The 26347-nt window shown below is 44.3% G+C and overlaps 1 protein-coding gene across 1 annotated transcript; it reads left to right on the top strand.

The window, feature by feature from the left end:
• The first annotated feature begins 20497 nt into the window (after positions 1-20497).
• Positions 20498-25389, top strand: LOC101161495 (annexin A1). Its single transcript, XM_004075081.4, has 11 exons — positions 20498-20776; positions 20863-20968; positions 21101-21195; positions 21885-21998; positions 22322-22412; positions 22538-22674; positions 22807-22897; positions 23060-23155; positions 24393-24451; positions 24745-24867; positions 24937-25389. The coding sequence occupies exons 1-11, from the start codon at positions 20702-20704 to the stop codon at positions 24991-24993; spliced, it is 1044 nt and encodes a 347-aa protein (XP_004075129.1). The 5' UTR covers positions 20498-20701; the 3' UTR covers positions 24994-25389.
• The last annotated feature ends 958 nt before the right edge of the window (positions 25390-26347 follow it).

Here is a 26347-nt window from a genome sequence, read left to right as displayed (position 1 = left end):
ATCAATCCCTTAATAACTCTATCCAGGATCATTTATGCTTTCAACCTGAGGCACATAGCTTCGAGGAATTTGTTACTGCCGCATCACGTTCGGACGTTCGTATCAGGGAACCACAGACGGAGCGCACCCGTCAGGAACGCAAGGTACCTCCTGATACTAACCCTCATGCAACTTTTCTGGTATCATCTCTACCCTCTGATCGTAGATATCTAAACAAAGACCTAGAAGAACCCATGCAGATTGGGCATTCAAAGCTTTCACCGGAAGAAGGCGAGAGACGGAGAAATGAGGGAGCATGCTTCTACTGCGGGCTCCCGGGTCACATTGTCAGTAAATGTCAGCTCCGTTTAAAAGCCAAGACCCTAGACGCTAGAAGGCAGGCTGCGGGCGGGTAAACCTACTTCTCAGCTGGAGAAGAATTTTTTGTTTGTCCCTGTCAAGCTCTGCACCATTCACGGGCGTTATGACTTCAAGGCCCTAGTAGACTCTGGCGCAGAACAGAGCTTTATTGACTGTAGTCTGGTCTCCAAGCTGAATCTCCCCACAGAAATCCTGGAACATCCCTTAGAGGCTGCTGGTCTAGGGGGTCAACCACTGTCCCGGATCACCCACCGCACCAAACCGGTCCAACTCATCACCTCTGGTAATCACCGGGAATACATACAGTTTTTATCACTAACACTCATCACACACCTTTCGTCTTGGGGTTTTCCTGGTTGTGCACTCATCCTCAGTTTGACTAGGTTAGCGGTAATATAATAGCCTGGATGGCTAATTGTCTTCGATCCGCTGAACCCCGTATTAATCCCAGCCCCAGTCATGTTTCAGAAGAGATCGACCTCTCCCATGTTCCTCCATGCTACCACGATCTCAAGACGGTTTTCAGTAAATCTAAAGCCGGTTCTCTTCCCCCTCACAGGCCCTATGATTGCGCGATCGAATTACTTTTTTTTTTTTTAAACGTGTCCTGTCCAACAGCTGGGCAGACAGATTAGAGCTGAGGGCCTCTTGTGTTGGACATATTTTACTTTAACAAGAGGGGTTATTAATCTTCAGACAACCAAAGGTATGTCTGAATAAACCCCTTTTGTAATTGAGGCCAAACTTTATTAATTTTAATCATGTTTGAAAATCTTTGGTGTTGGGCCGGACGGAAAAGGAAAGGAGGGAAGAAGAAAGAGGGATGTTAGAGAGGGGGGGTGGAGGGTGATAGTGGGAGGGGGGGGTAAGACCATGAAGCAACATAGAGCAGACATGTTTACTGGTTGTTTATCATTACGGTAAGGTTCAAATGTAGTACAAAAAGGGCGGGGCCTGTCCACACACACTGAAATGTTATCAACACACCTGCTAGCTGCAAAAATGTCCACGTCAACAAGTACACAAAACAGATAGTGTTCACGCACGCATACCTATGCCTTTAAACCAACTAGTGTGAAATCTTATATTCATTCCATCATGCAAACTATTAGTGCAAAGGTGAGCTAACACCTGTGCTCAGGTGAGTGTTTATGTTCTTCTAAAATGGATGGTGGAACGTGAAAAGAAGGAGGGAGAGTGCCCACCCATCCCCACCCCAAGACCCCCACCGCACCAGCAGCGGCAGCCGGAATCCCCCCAACGCCACACGGGAACCGGCAGGGAACAACCGCCGCCCGGGCGACCAAGCCCGCCACCCAGGCCAGGGCCAGCAGGGCCGCCGCAAGGCCCCCAGAGCCAGAGAGCAGGGAGGCACGGAGGGAAAGAGGGCGCCGCCCCAGCCCAACCAGGAGAGCAGCCCCCCCGCCGCGCCGGGAGAACCCAACGCAGGGCCCCACCGGAGAAGGACGCCCACAGCCCCAGACGAGCACCCCACCACCACCCAGGAGTTCCGGGCATCCCCCCGCCCCAACCCCAGGTACGAGCCAGGACCCCCCAAGGGAGACCCACTCCGCACTCCAGGCAGCCATCCGCCCGGCCCACGGTTGGTCCAGGGAGGAGCGAGGCAGGGGCCCGCCGCCCCCGCCCAGGAGGGGGGAACCCCGGGGAAAAAAGAGGGCCCACAAGGGGTGTTGTAAATATGGCCCGACCAGGCTCGGCCACAGTTGGAAATTTGGCGGGGCCCAGCACTCAGGAGCAAGGACCAGAACCCACCCCCCAGGGACACGAACACCCCCGGCTCAGATGTAATGTGAACCCCCCACCGCGCGGAGAGAGCACCGCCGGGCCCAGGAAGCCGGCACCCCGGGGACACAGCCGCCGTTGCAAAGGGGCCCGTACCCCCCACCAGGGAAGAGGCAGGGGACAGATGGTACTAGGTCCCACCTTCCTTGCAAAATGTGTGTGCGTGTATGTGTGTTTGAGAGAGTGTGTGTGTGCATGTGTGTGTGTTTATGTTGGGATGTATATATTGAGGGGGGAGGGGTGTATGTACTAAGGGGGATGCAGTTAAAATTGGCGGGTAGGGCACTAAGGGGACATCTCCTGATTACTCACAGTGACGTCCCCTCACCCTCCCCACCAAGGGGCCCTAAATGTCTAATGTGCGGTTAAAATTGGCGGGTAGGGTGCTAGGAGGACATCTGCTGCTTGCTGGCAGTGATGTCCAAGCACCCCCCCTACCAAGGGCCCTACATGTTTAAGGTGCAAATAAAACCGAAAGAGGGGGGGCCCACTCCATACGGCAACCATAGGAGGGGGGCCACTGCCTAGTAAACCCCCCCCCAAGGCTCATCGCAGGCTAAGCCCCCCACCCCCTCACCCTATTATGAGGTTATATGAGGAAGGGGGTAAGTTGGGGACAGATGCCCCCCCCCCCCCCGAGCAGCGCCCCCCGCCAACCCCCCCAGCACAGGCAAAGGGACCACCCCCCCAAGCCAAGCCAGACCACCACCCCACCCCCCCACCACACACCCCCACACCCAAGCCCAGAGGACCACGCAGCGCCCCAGGCCGCCCCACCCAGGCGCCGGACCCGACCCCCCGACCAACGGAGCCCCCACCACCCCCGGCCAGGCACCGGAGGCCCCGACCCCCACCCCGGCCCACGGCAGAAGGGCAAGGAGCAGCGACGACCATGCCCCCCCCACCCCCTAAGTCACGGAGTTAGCTATGGGAGACCAGAGAGACCGAATTCTTTCAAAGTTACTTGAACTTTGGGCTGACATTTTTTCCAAGCTGATATGATCAAGCAGCAGATTTCTGTGTTGACTTATATTTATATTTTTTTTGCTTTTCCAATTTATTAAAATAGTTTTTTTAGCAATGCAAAGAGTTATGAAAATGATAGAGCCTAATCCTCCTTCTACATCGATGGCACTCATGTCACCAAGCACACAAAGTGACGGTGAAGCTGTGATTGAAACCTTAAGCCAGACTGATAGATCGGCACATACCTGCTGCCAGAGAGCCTGGACAGGCGTGCAGAACCATAGTGCATGCATGTAATTGTCGGGTAGATTACTATCACAGTGCTGACAAATGTCTGAGTTACTGAGACCCATCTTGAACATCCTCTGTCCAGTGTAGTAAATTCTGTGAAGAGTTTTGAAATGGATTAGCTGCAGATTTGGACTTTTTGTCATTTTAAAGGTGTTTAGACAAAGTTCTGACCACAAACTTTCATCTGTGCTGATGCTCAAATCCGCATCCCATTTTGTTGTCGGAAGTGAAATATTGTTATCTAAATTACATAAAAGTTTGTATATTTTGGAGAGAGTTTTATTCATTGAGAAATTGATCAGAGTGGTAACTACATCTGGTAGCTTTAAATCGTTGTCTCTGTATTTAAACTTTTTAGTAATAATTGATTTAAGTTGCTGATATTCCAAGAAGTTATATATTCCATGTTTGCCTTGAAGTTCCTGGGGAGTTATGAATCTTCTATCAATAATTATGTGCTCTAGTTGTTTTATGCCCCCTGCTTGCCAAGCTGGGAAGTGGATAATTTTTTTGTTTATGAGGATGTCTGGGTTGTTCCAGATGGGTGTCATTTTGCACGGTTGAATTGATGATTTTGATATTTTGAGAAATTCCCACCAGCCTGTTAAAGTGGCATTTATATTAATACTTTTGAAACAATCCTGTTTTTTAACTATTTGACTAATAAATGGAAGATCTGACAGGTTGATCTTTCCACATAACGCCTGTTCCAAGTCTAACCATGAGTTGGTTTCTGGATTATTTTTTAACCATTTTAAGATGTATTGTAATCTATTTGCAAGAAAGTAATTGTGGAAGTTAGGTAATTCTAATCCTCCACAGCTTTTTGCAGATTTTAAAGTTTTTAGACTAATTCTTGCAGGTTTATTGTTCCATAGAAAGCTTGATATGGATGAGTCTAATGTTTTGAACCATTTTAATGGCGGTTGTGTGGGAATCATTGAGAAGAGATAATTAACTTTGGGTAAGATTTTCATTTTAACCGTGGCTACCTTGCCCATAAGGGACAAAGGCAGGTTGGTCCAGCGTGTTAGATCGTCCTGTATGTTTTTCAGTAATGGGGTGTAGTTTAGCTGCACCAGTTCTGATATTTTGGGGGAAAAATAAATACCTAGATATTTTATATTGCCTGATTTAACTGGTATTGTGAGTCCTTGCTCCGCATTACTGTTCAGTGGTAATAAAACAGATTTATTCCAATTAATGGAATAGTCTGATATAGAAGAGAATTCATTAATGATTGTTGCCGTTTCATTTACAGAATGTATATTACTTAAAAACAGTAATATGTAATCTGCATAGAGACTAATTTTATGATGGCTGTGTTTGGTTTTAATTCCTTTAATACTCTCATTCTGTCTTATTGCTGCAGCTAGAGGCTCGATAAATATTGCAAAAAGAGAGGGGGAGAGTGGGCAACCCTGTCTAGTTCCTCTTCCAAGAAAAAACCTGTTGGAAGTCTGTTTATTAGTTCTAACTGATGCATTGGGGTTGTGATATAATATTTTGATCCACTTGATGAATGATTCTCCAAACCCAAACTTATGGAGGGCAGCAATGAGGAACTTCCAATTTACTCTATCAAAGGCTTTTTCAGCATCCAGTGATAGTATAGTCATTTCCTGGTTTTTGATGGTGGCAAAGTCTATTATGTTAACGAGTCTGCGGACATTGTCATCCGAGTGTCTGCCTTTGATGAATCCAGTTTGATCAAAGTCAATTATGTAAGGAGTGACTTTTTCTATTCTCTGTGCTAGTGCTTTGCAGATAATTTTTACATCTGCATTAATTAAAGAAATGGGGCGATAGCTTGAAGGACTCGTGGGGTCTTTGTCTGGTTTTAGAAGAAGGATAATGTTGGCAGAGTTCATGTTAGGTGGTAGAGATTGGCTTTCATTGATAAATTTTACCGTTTTATAAAACGTTGGTGCCAGTTGTTCCCAGAATTCCTTATAAAACTCTGCAGGAAAGCCGTCAGGTCCTGGTGTTTTACCATTAGGCATAAGTAACAGAGCTTCATGAAGCTCAGACAACGAGAGCGGAGAGTCTAAATTTGTGATTTGATCTTCGTTTAACTTGGGCAGGTTTATTTTGTTGAGAAATGAGTTGATGCTTTGTTCTGATGGATTGATCTGTGGAGTGTATAAGTTTTGATAAAAGTCTTTAAACGCATTATTCATTTTTACCGGGTCATGGGTGACATTCCCTGTTTGGTCCATAATCGAAGTGATTGTTGATTTTTCTTTATTAATTTTAAGCTGATTAGCTAGAAATTTGCCAGATTTATTTGAGTTTTCATATCTTTCCAGTCGAAGCCTTTGTATCTGGAATTGTGTTTGTTTATTGATGATGTCATTTAACTGCAGCTTTAAATTTTTCAGGTCCCCCAGTATGTGTTCCTGTGCAGAAGCAGCATAAGCAGTCTCCAGAGTTTTTATTTTATTTCCTAATTCTAATAAATCTGCTTTCTCCTTGCGTTTTTTATGCGTTGAATAAGAGATGATTTTCCCTCTCATGACTGCTTTTGCTGCTTCCCAAAGAATACTTGGTGATATTTCAGAAGTATCGTTGAATTCTAAGAAGGTTGCCCACTCTTTTTTAAAGAATTCAATAAATTCCTGGTCTTTTAACAGAGACGTATTAAACCTCCAGGTTGAACCCGAGGGTCTGGGTACTTCCCTTGAAATAGTAACAGAAACTGGTGCATGGTCACTGATAATAATTGGATGAATTTTGGAACTTTTAATTTCTTTCAAAAGGGAGTTACTGACTAATAAATAATCTAAACGAGATTGTGAATGGTGAACTGGAGAAAAAAAGGTGAACCCCTTAGTGCTTGGATGACATGAGCGCCAAGCGTCGCAGAGACCCAGATCATTCATGTACTGCTTTAGAATACTTGCAGACTGCCATGTACGCTGGTTTGCTGCTGTGCTGAGTCTGTCAAGTTCAGGGTCCAAAACAAGGTTGACGTCTCCTCCTATAATGATTGTGGAGTCAGAGTGAACTGAGAGTGAGGTGAAGAATCTGTGAAAGAAGGAAGAGTCGTCAAAATTAGGACCGTATACACTCGCTATACAAAAGTCCTTGTTCTGAATGGATATATTAATGATTACAAATCTGCCTTCTGGGTCAGTAACTGTATCCTTATGAGTAAATGTAACATTTTTATTAATCAAAACTGCAACCCCTCTTTGTTTGGAGTTGAAACTGGCAGAATACATAGCTGGATACTGGGAACAGCACAGGAGATGACCAGCTGATAAAGATAAATGGGTCTCCTGCAGCAGAGCTATATCTGCTTTAAGATCATTCAGGTGATTTAACACTTTCAGTCTCTTTGGCCCAGAACCAAGTCCACGCACATTCCAGCTAACGATGTTAAGACTGTTCATAGCTGTTCTAACCGGGAGAGTGCAAGGCTAAATAGTGCGTGTGCCCGTCCGTGTGCGCGTACACGCTGTGCGTTCCTGCTACACTGACAAGCGCTGTGCGTTGTGGGTGAACGTGTCTTGGCTATGAGCTGCATGTTACGTGCGTCCTGTGTGAGCCTAAGTGAGGTTTTTGCAGTTTATCAACGTGTGTGTGCGGGATCGCGTGTGCATGCTCTTATGCGCGCTAGTATGCGCGCGCGCCTGTTCCGTGCATAAATAAATACTCACCGTGGTTGCGTTGACTTTACCTGATTCACATATGAGGACATGGGAAGGGGGGGGGGACAAGAGAAAAGAGAGAGGGAAAGAGAAAGAACAAAAAACAAAAACAACGAAACAACAACAGAAACATGAATGTGAGAGAAAGAAAAAACACTTTTCCTGAGAGGTGTGGATTATTGATGATCCGATTATTTCCTATTCAATTAAATAAGTTTGCGGGTTTCTTCTGGGCAGCGCAGATGTCAGTGCGCCTCTGAAAGCCTTCAGCACAGCCAGGGTGTTACCTCTGGGTCCCGGAACAGCTTGCCATTCACAAAAAGTTTATCAACGGCAACCACCGCACGGGCTCCAGCAGACAGGTGCTTCCTCCTCAGCAGGAAGAGGATTTTCCGCCGGCGGAGGATCTCGCCTGGAAACTGATCATTCACGCTGTAATGTGTGTCTTTCAGCTCTCGCCCTCTGCTTTTTACCTGCATCTTTTGTTTATAATGTTCAAATTTAGCAACAATAGGACGGGGACGCTGATTGTCCGGCCTCTTTCCTCCGAGCCGGTGAACCCTGTGGAAGGAGATCTTCTGGACTTCTTCCTTGGGGAGTTTCAGATGGACCTCCATGAAGGACTTAACAATGTTCTCCGGGACTTCTCCTGCCTCTTCTGGAATCCCTGCGAACACTAGATTGTCCCTCATGCTCCTCGCCTGAAGATCCAGGAGGGTTTCTTTGATGGATCGGTTTTCCTCAGAGAGACGGGCGGTGTCGTGGCCCAAGGTCTTGACGGTCTCTCTGAGGGCCTGGTTCTCCGCTGCGAGCTCCTGCACCTGCTGTTGGCTGAACTCCAGAGACTCTCGCAGACCTTGGAATTCCTTATGGAGGATCTCCAGCAGATTTAAACGGCAATCAAGGCTGGAGAGCCTTGTATCAATTGAATCCAGGATATCACTCATGTTGCTGCCTGGGGAGGAGGCAGCCCCCGGGGAGTCTTCGGGACGGTTGCGTTTGGTGGACGGAGTGGCGGTGTTGGATTTCTTCATGAGGCAGGTATTGAAACACTCGTCGATGTAATTCTCCAGATCCTCCAGGTCCTCCAGGTCATCCAGGCTGGCAAATGCTTGACAAACTTTTTCAGATTTTTATTTTTTAAACTTTCTGGATTATTTAAATATGGCGGTGTAATTAAATAAATCAAAAATGTTTGTTCACAACTTACGCGCCGCCAAGTAAACTCACCACACTCCTCTCGTCGGCTCTCGCGATACTACAGCATCACGCGCTCCTCCACTACATCAAGGCCGTTTCTAACTGGGAACCACCAGAGAATAGAAAGAAGCTCCAACAATTCTTAGGGTTTACCAACTTCTATCGACGTTTCATCCGGAATTACAGCACCATAGCATCACCCCTCACACAACTAACATCCATCAAAAGGCCTTTCTCCTGGGGACCTGAAGCACAGGCGGCTTTCAATAAGCTCAAAGAACTTTTCGTCACCGCTCCCATTCTCATCCAACCAGACCCTCCTAGTCAATTTGTTGTTGAGGTTGACGCTTCAGATACGGGGTTGGAGCTGTCCTGTCTCAACGAGAAGGATCTTCTGGCAAGTTAAAACCATGTGCATTCTTCTCCCGTAAATTGTCATTGGCCGAACGGAACTACGACGTGGGAAACCGAGAACTGCTAGCTATAAAACTTGCATTAGAAGAGTGGCGTCACTGGCTGGAGGGGGCTCAACATCCGTTCATAGTGTGGACTGACCACAAAAACTTGGCTTATTTGCGGTCAGCTAAGAGACTCAATTCTCGGCAAGCACGCTGGTGTCTGTTTTTTGACAGATTCAATTTCACAATAACCTACAGACCAGGTAGCAGAAACATCAAGCCGGATGCTCTTTCCCGGATGCACTGTTCCAGTGATGACTCAGTTTCCTCCCCCATCATACCATCCACATGCATTGTGGGGAACCTCACGTGGGACGTCGAGTCCAGAGTGCTACAGGCCCAAGGTGAGGAACCTGATCATCCCCCTGCACCTCCTAACACCTTGTATGTGCCCTCATCTCTCCGTTCAGAAGTCATCACCTGGGGACACGCCTCCCGTATAGCCTGTCATGCTGGTGTCCATAGAACCTTGAACCTCCTGCATCGGCGTTTCTTCTGGCCGTCCATGGAGAGGGATGTCAGGGAGTACATCGCAGCCTGCACTATCTGTGCACGCTCTAAGACCTCCAACTCACCACCTGCCGGGCTCCTTCAGCCGCTTCCAGTACCTGGATGCCCTTGGTCCCATATCTCCTTGGATTTCGTCACGGGACTACCCCAAGGCCGCCCAGTTCATTCCACTCACCCAGGTGCCCACTGCTTCTGAAATGGCTGAGATTCTGGTCCAGAATGTGTTCCGACATCATGGCATTCCGAAGGACATTGTCTCCGACCGTGGACCCCAATTCGTCTCACAGGTGTGGAAGGCATTCTGCTCTGCGTTGGGGGCCACGGTCAGTCTGACGTCCGGCTACCATCCACAAGCTAATGGGCAGGCGGAGAGGGCCAACCAGGAGCTTGAGGCCGCCCTTCGTTGCCTAGCAGCCCAGAATCCAGCCGATTGGTCCAAGTTCTTGGTCTGGATTGAATACTCCCACAATAACCACCCATCGTCGGCCACAGGGACATCTCCATTTGAAGCCTCACTTGGTTACTCACCCCCTCTGTTCCCCTCACAGGAGCTCGACCTCGCGATTCCCTCTGTTCAGCACCACCTACAGCGATGCCAACACATCTGGACCCAAACCAAGGAAGCTCTCCTGCGCACCAGGGAGGGTAACTGCCTCATCGCTAACCGCCACAGGGTGGTGGGTCCCTCATATCAACCAGGTCAGAAAGTCTGGTTGTCCTCACGCAATATACCCATCCAAGCTTCGTCCCGTAAACTAGCTCCTCGCTTCATTGGACCCTAAAAACCTCTACAGTCTCTGCGGCGCTGAGCTTCTCCGGCAGGCGAGGACGGTAATGGCAGAACGAAGCCTCGTCATATGAAGTCCAGCACCGGAACACCTCAGGGTCCACAAAGGCTCATAGTTTAAAAGAATATCATTTAAATAAGAAGGCCTACGACCATTAAAACTTTTATAGTGAATAAAATAATCTTAAAATCAATTCTCAAACGCCCCCTGAGTTCTGTAGAAGTTGTAAGTTTGAAAGAGACTTTTTGGGTAAACCGAGAGCAGGGCATTACAATAATCTAAATGACTAAAAATAAAAGCATGCATCAGCATCTCTGTGCTGGCAGGAGAGAGGAATGGGTGGACTCTGGCAATATTTTTAAGATGATCAAATCCTGTTTTAACTCCTTTTTTTATTTTATTTTTGATTTGAAATGGTTTATTTCAAGCAATCAAATAGAAGTTATACACAAAAGCAATATAAACATCAGTTATACATTCATACGGTAACTAATCAAACTTAGGATAATTAGACATATTTAATAAATATTGCTTGAAAGGGAGTGGAAGGAAGCGAACTTATATAATTCCACCCCGTTATACTATAACCATTTTATAACATGATTTATCAATATCCGGTTCCTAGGTTTTATCAGACAGAATTAAGAATCATAAGGTATCAATAAGGCACATGCCAAAGATGAATTACTTAAGAACTACGTCAAAAATGACTATTTTAGAAATTAACATGGCAAATGCAGCATCTGAAATATATGCAAATTATGTTACTTTTAAAAGTCATTCATATGCTTTAAAAAATAATACTATACCAGTAAAATAGACACAACACTGTTTCAGGAATTTTCAAAGCAAAATTTCATCAAGTATCAAAAGTTAAAACATGTGCAAAGCTTTGCTACATTAGGAAAGATTTTTGAATCAATTTATCAATTTTAGGAGCTAGTGAAGTAATATCATCAAAAGTCAATCAATTTAACAATTTTCAAAAGTGATTAATCATTTGTTTTACTCTTTTTATATATATTTTTATTTTATTTTATTTATTTTTTTTATATAATAAAGTAATGCTGTTGGGGAAAAATTAAAAGGGTCCATAACTGTCGATTGTCCAAGGTTGGTACTTCTTCTTTTACTGATAACAGCTGATCTCCTGGGTTCAAAACAGAGTTTATAGTTCTCTTCGATGTTATGTCTGCAGACATTAGATTCAGGTCCATATCCTTCTTCAGCTGATATCAGCTGCGGTGAAAGTTGAGGTCAAGTTGTCTGCAGGTCAGAACTCTCTGCTGTTATTCAGGTGACGTCAGACGATGGAGAAAGTGATGATTCCTGGTGTCATATTTCTTGAAATTATTTGGCTCTTTGGTTTATTACTCCACGTTGTTTCAGACAACCGTAATCAAGCACTTCTCAAAGTCCTTCATGGTGTTCACCACCAGAACCTTGGACCGGTCCTCTGGACCGAGCAGTTTGACATAAATCCTGCAGCCTTTAACCCAAGTGTTCTCAATCTGCTTACGCTTCCTGAGAAGCCATGCATGTTTTGAGATTTCAGCATTTCTTCTGGTCAGATGGTCGTTCAGATAAACAGCAGACCCTCTGAGATTTTTGCGTTGATTCATCAGAGCTAGCTTGTGTTTGTGATTCACAAACCTCATGAGGATCGCTGGTTTATCCGTCTCCTTTCTCCTGGGGAGCAGGTGGCAGGTCTCGATGGTATTGAGATCCAGGGAAATCCCTTTAGATGTGAGAAATGAATGTATTTGCTGTTCCAGAGACTCTCCACCGAACTCCGTATTAGTAGCACTGCCAGCTACGCTAGCGCTAGCATTAGCAGTGCTAGCTCGAGGCTTGATTGGTACTCCAGTGAGAATGACATTATTCATCCTTACTTGCTGTTCCACATCGTCCAGTCTTTTCTCCAGAATCTCGACCCGGTTTTCTCGCTGCTCGTTTTGAGCCCGAAATCTTCGGAACTCTTCCATCATATCCCACAGTGGCGTTAGCTTAGCCGACACTTGATCCATAAAACTTTTCAGCGTTTCTTGAATAATGTCAAGAGACTTTTTGAGTTCTTCATATTCCTGGGGTTTCTTCGGGGGCATGGTCAGCTCTCTTTTTTGGAGAAAAATCAACTTTTTAAGTAATTTGAAGATAGTTGTAATCGCAGAGAGGCACGCCACGCGTCCTGCTGCTGTAACCCGGAACCGGAACCTCTTTTTTATGGAACCTTTTTATGAGTGGACAAAAAAATTTGGCTCAAAGACAAAACATAAGCCCAGGTTTCTCACACAGTGAGAAGGTTTAAGATTCTGAAGATGTAAAATCATCTCTCTCTGTTCTTCAGAACCAATTATTAAAATTTCAGTTTTGTCGTGGTTGAGATGTAGGAATTTTTCTACTATCCACAACTTTATATTAAAAATACAGTTTAAAAGAGCGTTAATAGGTTCAAGGTCATCAGGAGTTCATTGCTAACGTCTTTGCAATGGCAAATGGGGATTTGCCATCAAGTCAGGATAGCACCTTTGGTTTATCTTCTCTTTGAAAAATCTTTAATTGGAAAAATAAAGAGACGCCGTCAGGCCCTTCTACGCGTCTGGGTTCACCAAATAAACCAAATCCATACACCATTAAATCCGAGTCCCTGATTGGTCAAAGTTAGACCTGGTTCAACTGGCAAAGCGCATTCAGTTGCTGCACATTTTGTATGTAGAGCGCAAACGGTTTTAAACTCACTTTCTCGTAGCAACAAATCAGCGTCTTCTGTATTTTCTTTGTCGGATTTTGCCAAAGAAGGCAAAATAAACTTAAAGTACTTGAATAAAGGGAAAAACAGAACACATTAGAGTGGTGTTAATAAAATGAAAGTAATATCAAAATGACCAATATCCACCACTTCTTATGCTGTTCCTCTCTTTTCTTATCCTTGCTGTCTCTCCATTTTGAATTCCTTTTTCACAAAACAGGCAGACAGCTGGTTCCAATTGCAGAGGATTTATTAGCACAGCAAAAATCTGCAAGTATGCTAATGTTAGGTTGTTTATGTGAGTGGGCTTTAAGATAGCAAGAAACGGTGTAAACATAGATCTCTCAGCGACATGGAAGGTAAGGGGGGGGGGGGGGGGGGGGGTAGGGCTGCTTTGCACCAACAGCTCCGCCCAAAACTTATAGGCACATTTCCAATGGAATTTCTTGCGGATGAGACTTAGGGTCCGGTGCACCCCCCATGGCAAGCCAAACGGGATGTATGACCCCAGGTGATAACTTCTGAACGGAGATCTGTCGGCATGAACAAGGTACCCCTGGGGACAGGAGGGTGATTATTGTCGTTATTCTGGGCTTGGAGTGCCTTGTTCTTGATGTCCCAAGTCAGGGCTCTGATGATGCAGGTGGGCGGAAGGGCTGAATTTCCGGGACAGAGCGTCAGGTTTGACATTACGGGATCCGGGTCTCTAAGTGATTGTGAAATTGAAACGGTCGAAAAAGAGACACCGTCGAGCTTGCCTAGAGTTGATCCTTTTGGCCGACCGGAGATAGGCCAGGTTATTGGGATCGGTCCATAAGATGAACGGCTGCTCGGCTCCCTCCAACCAGTGACGCCACTCTTCCAGCGCCAGCTTGATGGCAAGTAGCTCCCGGTTTCCGACGTCATAATTTTGTTCTGATGGTGACAGTTTGCGTGAAACAAAGGCACATGGTTTTAATTTGCCTGTGGTGGTTTCCTTTTTGGAGAGGACGGCCCCCACACCAGAGTCCGAAGCATCCACTTCGACTATAAATTGCCGAGACGGCTCCGGTTAGATGAAGATGGGTGCGGTTACGAAAAGGTTCTTTAGTTTGTTGAGGGCCTGTTGGGCTTCCGTGGACCAGACAAAGGGGTGATTTATAGAAGTAAGTCATGTGAAGGGGGAGACAATGCTGCTATAGTTACGGATGAAATGTCTGTAATAGTTTGCGAAGCCTAAGAACTATTGAAGTTTTTTACAACTGTCTGCAGGTGCCCAGTTGGTGACAGCCTCACTCTTAGAGAGGTCGGGTCGGATGCAGCTGGCCTCAATGATGTAGCCTGAAAACTGAACTGTGGTCACATGGAACTCGCATTTCCCAAACTTGACATAAAGTTGATTTTCCAGTACAAGACGCACATGGTGTTCGTACTGGGCCTGATCTTGAGAATAGATAAGGATGTCATCTAAGTACACGAACGCAAACCGATTAAGAAAGTCGCGAAGGATGTCGTACACCCTTCTCTGGAAGACTGCCGGGGCATTGGTGAGGCCAAAGGGCATGACCAAATATTCGTAGTGCCCAAGGGGGTGTTGAAGGCAGTCTTCCATTCGTCCCCTTCTTTGATGCGAACCAAATGTTAAGCGTTACGGAGATCTAACTTAGTGAAAATGCGGGCCTTTTGAACGGAGTCAAAAACGGATGAGATTAATGGCAGGGAGTATTTATCTTTGACGGTGATCTTGTTCAGTTCGCGGTAATCGAGACATGGCCTGAGTGTTTTATCTTTCCTTTCAACAAAAAAGAATCCAGCCCCCACAGGGGAGGAAAAAGGTCGTATATGACACAGGGAGAGCGCTTCTTGGACATACTGCTCCATACCGGTTCTTTCGGGCCAGAAATGTTAAACAGCCGGCCCTTGGGCAGGGGAGCACCTGGCAAGGCACTAGCCTTAGCTTTGCTAAAAACAGCCTTTAAGTCGTGATAACAATGCCGGATAGCTGCTAGATCTACCGAAACCGAACTCTCTGTATTAGGGGTGGACACACATGGTACAGCGGATAGTAAACAGTTTGCAAGGCAATACGGGCTCGATTGGGTGATAGACCCCTGAGACCAGTTGAACTGAGGGTTATGCAATTTAAGCCAGGAAAACCCCAACCCAATGGGAGTGTGGGCGGCCTGAGTGATGAAAAATTGAATGGACTCCCTATGGTTACCTGACGTATCGAGAAGGATGGGCTTGGTGCAGTGAGTGATACGTGACTGGTTTTGACCGCAAAGACTGCAGGCTTCAATGGGGGTGTCCAGGGGCTCTGTGGGTATTGACAAACGATTAACCACATGATAATCAATAAGGCTCTGCTCAGCCCCAGAGTCTATGAGGGCCCTTAAACCATGAACATGGAGGTCGTAGCATAACTTCACAGGTAAAAACAGAAATTCTTTACCAGAATCCTTGGTGACTAACTCCGCTCACGGCCTGTCGTCTAGCTAGGGGCTTGGGACTTTAAACGCAGTGGGCAAGCTGAAACCAAATGTCCTTTAGTCCCACAGTAAAAACATGCTCCAGCTTCGCGTCTCTTGCGACGCTCTTGCGACGCTCCCCTTCTGACAGAGTGGCCGATCTGCATGGGTTCGTCCGGAGGTTTAGATGGAACGGGAAACTCTGTGAGCAGGCTCTGTTCGACGGGTGGAGCGTGGACTGACTTAGTTGGGGGACGCGGAGGTGGATGGCTTTGTTCCCTTTGACGCTCCCGTAATCTGATGTCCGACCTGAGAGCCGCAGAGACTAGCTCCTCAAACGAGCGAGCTTCGGGTTGTGAACAGAGGTGGTCTTTTATCTGCTCAGTCAGTGATTGGTAAAAAATACCTTTAAACGCCAAATTGGTGCCAGCCAGTTTCGACGCTAAGATGCGGAAATCGACGACATGTTCGCTAACGGGTCTGTTCCGCTGTTTGAGAGCGAGGAGCCGCCGGGTCGCCTCTTCCTGTTTTCGAGGTTGGTCAAATATGAGTCAGAACTCGCTGAGGAAGCAAGTGTTCATAAGAAAAGTGAGTAATGGGATTGGCAGAGAGTAAGGCTTGAGCCCACTGGAGAGCTTTATTTCTCAGGGAATTAACGATGAGCGTTATCTTACTGTGGTCCGTTTGATAGTATCTGGGGGCTTGTTGACATATCAACTGGCACTGCAGCAAAAACCCTGCGCAGGCTTCTACGTCCCCGAAGAAGGGTTCCGGTTGGAGCCGGATGTTTTCAGGAGCGGACGGTGATCTGGAAGCGGAAGATGTTGGGCTGACGGTAGCATGAGCTGTGGTGGGCGAAACATGGGAATATTGACCAGTTAGTTCATGTAAGGTCTGAGTCATACCATCCAGGCGATGAAAAAGGTCCTGCTAGGCAGCTGCCATTTGAGACAGGGCGTCCGCTTGACGTCCAAGCATAATGCCTTGTTGGGTAACAGCTAGTCTGAGTCCTTCCGGGTCAGGATTATGGCCAGTCCGTTTTGTCATGGCTACAGAACAATTTCGAACTCAGACGCTGGAACCCGGAAGAAACACAGAGGAGCGTGAGCAGGATTCGTGGAGATCACTACACGTGAGGCAGACTTTGGTGGCGTCACTGGTGGGTTCCTCCGCAGGTCTTGGAAGATGTTGTCGTCGTCAGTGGAGATCTGGGAGACAGACGGAGAATGGCAGAGGCTTGAGGTGTGTCCAGAGGAGTAGGCAGAATGAGGGTTCCGGGGTGAGGCTGATTCAGGCGACCACTTGTGGCTATGGATTCCTGGAGGTGAGTAGACAGAGAGATTAGGCGCAGGCTTGGCGTAACGAGAGAGTAAAGCACTTGACTTGGAGACCAAATATGCACCATCAGGGGCAACGGACTGGCAAAGAATACTGATCCTGGAGCTTCTTATGAAGGCAGGTGATGAGATGAGGTAAGTGGTCGCAGCTGGGCTGAATCAGGACCCAAGCGGAGAGGAAAGGGGGAGGAGTCTGACAGAGCCACCATATCATGTTCTTCACCCTTAAAGCATCAGAAGCTTTAAAGCAGATTCAAATCGGAGCAGCAGGATTTATGAAACAGTCTTAACAAAAACAGTCTTTCTGACGTACTGTTTGACAAATTCCACACATTTCTAAATGTACATGGATGTGTTACTGGGTCAGCGTTCTGACGACAATGTTAGCGGCTGAGAATTATGATAAATCTCATGACTAATTTTTTGAGAAACAAATTTCGGACCATAAATAGGGGAAATGTATGTTGCTATGACAATAAAAACTTCCATAATAATCTAAATGGGATGACACATTTTTTAAACAAATGTGTTTTTATTAGAAAGGGGAAAAAAGATGGATTTCCCCTCTCCTTTCTTTTATTGTTGCTATGTAGTTTTCTTCTCAGGAATTAATGAGAGATTGAGAGTTCTGGTTTCTGAATGAAGCAGTTCAGGGCTCATCCTGAGCAGGTTCCTCCATTATTGTTACTTTGTTTCATACATTAACATTTAATGCAAACAAATTGGATCTGGGTCTTTATTTTGTTCCCCTAATAGAAAAGATGGAGTTTCTGCTGCATCCTCTGATGATGTCATCATGAGATCTATTTGAAACTATTCAGATCATTCAGGATGACATTTGTTTTGACTGATGCTACAGTGGCTTCATTCACTGATGGAAAGATTTGAATTTTTCTTTTTCACTCATCAAATCAAAATTCATCAAATTCTTCAGGCATGAGACAGATTTTCTTTCAGTTTCCTTTGTTCAGTTTACTACAATACACATGTAAAAACTTTTTTGAGACAAAAGAAAGTTGTTTTGTATTGGATTCTGAAAGATGAATTGGACTTGTATCTACTTTCATGAATAAAAACCAAATTTGCTCATTTTGACTCCCAGTAAAGTTGGGTACATTATTCTTATTTCCCCTTATCATTTTAAACATGTCCAGGGTGAACAGTGCCCACAAGGGTGGTGGGTAAAAAACAAATGATTGTTCACCATCTCCACATCCTTACACCGCCTTGACTGTCATGGCAGTTGCGCAAACTTCGAGCTAGGTGATGGATATGAACTTTGAGGAACTGTCAACTGTTCATCATGAACTGTCTGTCCTTCCTCTGGACAAAAAGACAGGGTTTCCATGAAATTGTGGCCATGAAGGGGGGATAGTGGTTATAGGGAAGATATGTGTACATCTTATAGTTGATCGATCTGAAACAAATCACAAATGTGGGTGTGGCAGAATAAATTCAATGGTTGCTGAGAGAAGTTTAGCTTCTTGTGGACACAGTTTTGTTTTATTTATTTTTTAAGTGTCCTGTCCTGCAGATAAGCAAACAGATGAGAGCTAAAGGCCTCTTAAGCTTGACAGATTTTACTGTTACTATGGGGGGTTATGAATCTTCTGACACACGCGGTGTATATTTGTATAAACCCCCTTTTGTCCTTGAGGCTAAACTTTATTTATATAAGTTACGTTTGCATATATTTCTTGCTGGATGAAAACAAAAGGAGAGAAGGGAATGTTAGAGATGGGGGAGGGGGTACAAAAGAAAGGGGAGAAAAAATAAGAGGGGTGGTTAAAAAAGATGGAAGAGGATTAAAGAGCAATGGCTTTGCGGGGGTAAGAAACACAAAGCAATGAGTTTCTGGGGATTTATCATTATTACTGGCAGGTGTAGATGTTATTTAAAAGGGGCGTGGCCTGTCCACACACTCAGGTATTACAAACATGTCTGTTGGCTCCAAAAATCTTCACAGAGAAATAGGTCATCTCGTACACAATACAACTACAGCTCACACACACATACTTATGCAGACAAACAAACACATATCAACCATATCACTCCATCACACATACCATCTCTGCAATGGTGAGATGGTACCTGTGCGCAGGTGAGCAATTGAGTTCTACTGTGGTGGATGATGGAATGTAAAAAGGAACTTAACAAGAGGGGGGGGTGCCCGGTCAGCCCCACCCACCAAGACCCCCCGCCCAACACGAAGGAGGAGTGGTAGCCGACAAAGTTTCTACATTCAAAGTTCAGCTTAACTCATTCCTTTTTGGTCAGGCTTATTTCCAGGCTAGCTAGTAATCAGAGAATATTTAACTTATTGCTGGACTACCTTACCTTAATGACGTTTGGGGGAATATTCATTTTCATTACATCCATTATACATATTTCTCCGCGGATCCACGCCCTTCATAAACCGCGCCAGGCCGGCCAATTCCCCCTGCTTAGATTAATACTATATTGTATCAATATTGATATGCCTAAAACGTAGATTTTCTATTATAATTATTACCATCTGGTATATGGGCCATAATGCAAACAAATATTAACATGAATAAAATTTAAATAACAATAAGTTGGGGAAACTATGGTGCACTGAGGTTCTGTTCTCTATTCTCATCTACTTCTCCTGTCCTCTATTCTTGATCATTATTTTTCATTTAGTTCTCCATGTCTCTTTTTGGTGCAGTGCAATTGATGTGTTGTCCCTCTTTCCCACTCCCCTTTGGGGCAGAGGGATTAATTCCAGATTGCAGTTGGCTCATCTGTGCTCCTGACCTTGGCCGTGGACCTCGTCTCTGGCTCGTCTCGCGCCCCCAGCCATCTCCCAGTTCAATTTAGATGAAGCCCATCGGCAACACTATTCAACATGTAGTTGTATAGTTAGATAAGCTGATTCTTCTCTAAGAGTCCTAGTACATCGCCTGTCGGTCCTGTAGTAAGATCCCTCATTCAAGTGGACAACCCTGAGGTTATTTTTATCTCCTGATATCAGCTTTTATTTTAGGAGTTTTTACTCTCTGAGCAGGAGGGTCTAAGAGCTGGGATGCCTAGTTTAATTGAGTATGTTTAATTTACCTTAGCAATCAGCTATTGTATTTTGTAACTGATGTTACGTTTAGTGAAGCCCACTGAGAACACTGTGCTGTAAAACTGGGCTACATAAATGAAACTAAATTGAATTGAACCAATGGGAGGGGGACGCAGCCAAGTAGCCCCACCCCCCCAAGGTGCATCGCAGGTTGACCCATATGGATGCTGCAGGTTTTTGGGATGTCCTCGCTCCTGGAGGGTCATGAAGAGGAGAGAACGCATCTTAAAGGGAGCACATGAGTGTCTTGCAGTTCCCTTGCCCCATTAAGTGGCCACTTCAACGGACGTCATGAAAATGATGGAACGCACCACTGTCATGCGTGCAGTAAGTGTATTTGTGAAGTATTTGTAAGGATAATGTAAGTTACATGCACATATGATGCACGGTGATGTTGTTGTACGGTGCCCTCACGCCACGCTCTAATCATTGGTAAGGGGTGCCCTCTGGGTACCTACTGACTCTGCACAAATGCTGCACGCCCCGGGCAGCATTTGTGTAACTGTGATTCATGAACATCTTTTCCCCACGGGCTCACCAACTTTGCCCTTTTTAATGTGGGCCCAACCCAGTCTCATTTCTCAGACAGTCTGTATCCACCCGTTAGAACCGTTGTGACTAAGGCCTTATTGGAAACCTTTCCTCATTAAGCTACAGCACAGGCTTTAACTTGACTTTAATGACAGTTTCGTTAAAGCCCTGCCCGTGCAGATTTTGATCCGTGCTGACCATCCCTACAGCTCCTCAATTGGGAACTTCAGGTGAAAAAATGTGGACCTTCAGGTTTGGTGTGCGCAAAGCCAGAAGGTATATCTGGGTGTGTGCAGGACGCTCCTGACTCACAGCGTGTGTCTGATGGGGCGTGGCTTCTCTTACCTGGTGGGATCGCTGCTAGACAGGTGGCGGGTGATTGGCAGATCATCGGCAGGTGAGCAGAAACCTGCCTGAAAGGGGCGGAGCCTGTAGTAAAAACTCCGCAGGTGCAGCTGGTGGCTTCACCAGCCTCAGACAGTTTCTCTAGGATCCAGGTCTCCCGTTTGAAGTCGAAATGGCCATGTTCAAAAAATTCTTCAACAACATCATCCACACGAAAGACTCCGACAACAAGAAGGTCCCGGAGCCCGTGAGTCCCGGCACGCGCCTCTGATGAATGAGAGCAGGTTTGGATTTGTTGAAATCTTATGATGAGTCTGGTTTTTGTCTGTGAAGGTGAAGGAAAAGCCCAAACCAAAGTATTATGGGACAGTCACGCCTCATCCGGACTTTGATGCCAGCAAAGATGCCGGGGTTCTTCGGAGCGCCATCCAAAGCAAAGGTGAGCGCGGGAAGCTGCGGGGCCTGCGGGGCTTCAGCCTCTGCAGAGGCTGCGGTTTCCGGTTTCCTGCTCGGATCTTAATGTGGTGACTTTACCTGCAGACAGAGATGGTTTTTATTTGTTTATTGTCAGGAGTGGATGAAGATGTGATCGTTGCTGTTTTGGCGAAACGAAACAATGAGCAGAGGCAGAAGATCAAAACGGTTTATGAGGCATCTGTGGGGAAGGTAAGTGAGGAAAATCCCGTTTGTTTAGCTTCCAGAACTGAAGTGTAGGTTAATTTATGGAAAAAGTAGCCTTTTTTTATTTGCGCATGCGCAAAAGGCGGAATGAAGAATATTTTCTTAAAAGGTCAAAATTATTGTCAATGAAGCAGGCACTCCTGCTGTTGAGATGAAAAACTTTAATGTTATGAGAACAGAACTAAAGCTCATCCTTCCACTTAAAATGTAACCGCTAAGCGAGCTAAACTTTTCCACAATTCTCAGATGTGTTTGTCTTGTTCTTCTACTATACTTTTCCCTCTCCAGTTTGAATATTTGATTATTTAAAAAAATGTTTTTCTGAAAAGAATAATATATTTACTTTTAATTTAAATAAATTTAAAATTCTCTTCAGTTAGTGTGACAATTATAAAGGATTTTTTTATAACATTTAAAACTAAATAAATAACACATCGAAGAGCCTCAAAAAGACTCTACAAGATGTGTATAGATGGATAGATAGTGATGTTTGGCTCAGGTTGATGTGCATGGCTGATTTTTTTTGTTTTTTTAATAATGTGGTGTTTAAAAAAAAAAACAAAAAAAAAGGTTCCCCCCACACTTGTAGTAAAGCCTGATGAAGAAATCAGCGGATTACGTTTAAAAAAACACAGTGTTGTGCGTTACTCCTCTGTGTCCTGCTGTGTGTTCAGAAGCTGGAACAGAGCCTGAAGGACGTTCTCAGATCACATTTGGAAGATGCGTGTCTGGCTCTGCTCATGCCACCGGCAAATTATGATGCCCATCTGCTCAGGAAAGCCACAAAGGTAAAAACTTTTTTGTTTTAAATGCATCTAATGCCTGAGTTCAGTGTTGCCAGATTGGGCAGATTCCCACCCTTTTTAGCAGTTTTGATTCTGATTTTGCAGGGGGAAATTGCTTTGTGTGGGTGGACATAATTAGTGCGGGTTTGTTTTTTTTTTTGTTTTGTTTTTTTCTTGTGTGGTCTGGTTGTTTTGGTGTATTTTTTTTTTTTACTTCAGGCTTGAGGCTTTGCTATTTGAATGCATCTGCTGGGATCCATGTCTTTTCTCAGACTTTGTATCGGTAAATTGAATATTTATGCTGAATGTTCTGGGTTTGCCTTCAGGGCCTGGGAACAGATGAGAATGTCCTGGTGGAGATTCTAGCAACAAGGTCAAACCGAGAGATTGAGAACATCAAAAGAGTCTTCAAAGAAGGTTTTAAGACACTCCACTCTGTTATTCTTCACACGAGCTCTAAATTCCGGAAATGGATCAGGGTTGTGCAGTTGCAGACCCTGGTCTATGGAGCAGCTGTAGCATCTGAACTGTCGCTTCCTCAGAGTACAAGACCGAGCTGGAGGAGGTCATCAAGGATGAGACAAGCGGCGACTTCACCAAGGCCCTCCTTGCCATGTTGAGCGCCAAGAAGGATGAGGGCGAGAAGGTGGACTTGGAGCTGGCCCAGAAGGACGCAAAGGTAAAAGCAGCCGGTTCTTTCTAACCCAGTACCTGCTGGATGTTTGGACACGCCTCTTCTCCACGACACGAACCACAGCCTCATAGAGAGGCTGTAAATTCTTTTTTTTTTTTTTTTTTTCCGTGTCTGCAGATTCTTTTTGAAGCAAGCGGTAATTCTAAGATCAACGTTTCTACCTTTATTGAAATCCTGACTTCCAGGAGCGGCCCACAGCTCAAAAAAAGTGAGTTTGAAAGCAGACAAACAGGTTGCCGCTCTCAGACGGCCTGAACACACCCAGCATCTACCTAATCCAAGATCTGACTCAAATAACCATCACTCTGGTGGTACAAGCTTCCAACACTTTGCGTTAGCGGCAGCTGCATGTCTTCTGTGATTTCTGCAGCGTTCCAGCATTACGCTAGCGTCAGTGACACCTCGCTGCCCAAAGCCCTGGAGCTGCAGCTCAAAGGAGACATCGAAGACTGCCTCATCGACATCGGTGAGTGAACCACCGTCCAGTTGTGTATGTTCTTGAAGCTACCACTCCTCTCAGATGCAAAGGAAAATGATTTAATCTGTTTTGAGCCTGGTTCTGAGCTTTCAAATAGTCCAGACTGTAGTGATTTTCACTCACACAAACGCACCTTTGTTTGAATTCGCCCACATTTTCTTCCAGGAACGACTTTTTAAGGTCATAAAACAGGATCTGCTAGTTTTCAGGCTGAAACAAGTTTAAAGTCAGTCGTCCAGGTCCTTAAGCTGCAGATCAGCGTCACATCATCCCACTCCCACCACCACGTTTCACTCTGAAACTGTTTGGATGCTTCAGATGTTTGATACATTCTGTCCATTCCCATCTTATTGGAGTATGTTTGTTTTTACCAAGGTTTTGAGGAATGTTCCTGAGTCTTTGCATTCTTTTTGCTCATCAAAAACTCTCCCATGGATCCATCTTTGTCCAGATGTCTCCTTCTGACTGAATCATGAACTCTGACCTTTTTGTATAAAAGTTTAAGAGTTGCGAAAGAATGCTCTTAGATTGATATCGGTTAACAGGAGAGCTGGTCAATCCAGATAAATTAGAAATGCAAACAAAACGCCTACGGTTGCCAGGCAGCGTCTGCCCTGAAAGCAAAACTCCTTCCTGCAGCTCCAATCACGCCAACTCAAACAAATGTTTGTATTTCTGGAATGAAAAACTTTCTTTGAAGAAAAAACTTTTTGGAGTTTACTCGAAAAATGTATTTTCTAAAACACTTTAACCATTTTTTTTTGTTTCCCCATCAGCTGTTTGTTTTTGTTTTTTTCTTTTTTTAATAAAACCTTTTTTTTTTTTTCTCCAGTGTTTCATTTTCAGAAGCTGAATCAGATCACATATGTGCAAATAAAAGCACACCAGTGACTGATTAAAGGAAGTCGCCTGGTCTGTGGATTTAACAATGTTTTCCAATATTTGCATCATCTGGATCACAGCTGAGACCCAGATTCTAGTTTGAACATTCCCCTCTGCAGATGCGGAGTTTATCCCTAAGTAGGAGGTGAAAAGCTCTGAGTGTATTTGCCTTGTAAAAACAAACCCAGCCTCTTAGGTCATCAATTTCAAAACGTGTGATTTTAAATGTTGGAGTCTGCCTCACAAGTGAACATTGGTGATCTTTTGCAGCTGATTTATTGAATTTTTTTAATGTTTTTTTTGTTTTGTTGTTTTTCTCTTCATGTTCCTCTTTGCCATGCAGTGAAATGTGCCTGGAACACGCCGGCTTTCTTTGCTGAGAAGCTCCATAACTCCATGAAGGTGTGTATGAACCTGAAGTTTACTTGATTTAGAATTTATATTACTTTTGTCAATAAGTTGGTAAAATACTGCAGTGATAAAGTATCAAAAGGTTTCTAGCTATGTAAAACTGATCATATAGATAGATAGATTACTAATAAGTAACGTATTTTCTTTTGAGAATCGGTTTTCAAATGTAGTAAAGGTTTAGACCATGAAATATCAGGAAATCTCTTAGTTTGGCTAATACCATAATATCCTAGCATGCCTGGTGATGGTATAATAGGATCCAGCATGTCATGAATCCGTTACAGGGCAGCGGCACGCGGGATAACACTTTGATCAGGATTCTGGTGAGCCGCTCCGAAGTGGACCTGAAGAAGATCATTGAGGAGTACAAGGCCATGTTTGGCCGACGCCTGCAGGAGGACATACAGGCAAGAAAAAGAGAACTTTGTCTTTTTTGTTCACAAGGTACTTGTGCTGAAAGTATTTGTATTTTACAGAAAGACACTAAAGGAGATTACCAGCAGATCCTGCTGGGATTGTGTGGACCTCACTGAAGATCTGAACCCATCACTTGGACATCCAAAAACTTTGCATCAATTAAAAACCCAACATACTATCTTAACATCTTGTGAATCTCGCTATTCTGTTGATGTATCAATAAAGTGCTATCCCAAAACATCTAGTTTCTAACCAGATCAATAGACAAAAGAACCAATTAAAAATTCTTGAGTAAAAAGGGGACAAGAAAATTCTCCATTGATTGGTAAAAATGGAGCATATGAATGTTTTTCTCAAGATCCCAAACTGTTAAGTCACACCTGAGCTACGTGCTGAGCTAAAGCAAAGTAGATAAAATGAAGGTATCCAAAAATAGTTTATATTCATATTTCTATATTTTGTAATATTGCTCTGACATTCTTCTACATCTAAATAAAACCTGAGACCCTGTGTGCACTTATGGAGACATGACCCTGCGAAGGCTTCCCTTATTCAAGAACACTGGTAAAAGGAGAATAGATTAGGATCACTCCCTCTACTTCATATCGATTTCTAATTAAAAATGGAAATGTTTTCTTGAAACACCTATTGGTTTTTGTGTTAATGTTTTATTTTTGACAAAAGGGCATCAGTTTTCTTTTTTGCACACAATTTTAGAATTTGAACATGTTTGGAACAGTTAAAGTAATTCATACTTCTACTACAACAAAGAACATCTCCCAGCCGCCTCATTGCTAAAGGATTTCTGCAGTTTCAGAAATCTGTCATCTTTTTTTCCTCTCATTGTGTTGATATATTTTTTAAACAGCCTGAGCAAGTTTAATGCTTTAATTTCCCTCCTTAAATTGTTTAATTTACAATGAGCATTTCTGATCATTTACATACTAGAACACTGACGGAGCTTGCATAACAGAACATTTAAAAAAAAAACTGTTGTATTCAAGATAAAGTGTACATGAAATGGCATTTAGGTATTTGTGTTTTGTGATTTTACAATTCTAAAATTTTCTGATTTTAAGTTTTTTTTCACACAAAGCTTTTTATAAAATTCAAAACTCCCCTTTGATAAATTTGAAACTGGGGGTTTACACTCGAGGATTTACATCTTTGAATGAAATGTTTGAAACAATGAAACAGAGGTATTAAATAGTCTACCTTTTACTGTTCAGTGAAAATATTTCAAATTTAACACCACTATTTTAGGTGCATGGGTGTCAATTTGTAGTTCAATATTTAAATTCATATCTCATAGAAAGTCCATGAAGATCTGCATTAGAATAGTTATGAGGGGCCAGGAAAATATTTAAGATTTAAATGTACTATTGAAGCTCCGCATGGAGAAAGTTTTTTCTTAAATCTATTCATTTTTTTATTTATTTTTTGTTGCGGGGGGGGGGGGTTGCTCCATAA

The sequence above is a fragment of the Oryzias latipes genome, chromosome 12, assembly GCF_002234675.1.
Source record: "Oryzias latipes chromosome 12, ASM223467v1".
NCBI lineage: Eukaryota > Metazoa > Chordata > Actinopteri > Beloniformes > Adrianichthyidae > Oryzias > Oryzias latipes.
Note: the sequence above shows the minus strand (reverse complement) of the source record. Positions and strands in the feature narration are given on the sequence as shown.

Bases quoted from the DNA above. Each gene is read 5' to 3' on its own strand.
- LOC101161495 (XM_004075081.4), top strand. From the start codon at position 20,702: ATGGCCATGTTCAAAAAATTCTTCAACAACATCATCCACACGAAAGAC. The intron at 22,413-22,537 runs GTTTTAAGACAC...TCGCTTCCTCAG, and splicing joins CAAAAGAGTCTTCAAAGAAG to AGTACAAGACCGAGCTGGAG. The intron at 24,868-24,936 runs GCAAGAAAAAGA...TGTATTTTACAG, and splicing joins GCCTGCAGGAGGACATACAG to AAAGACACTAAAGGAGATTA.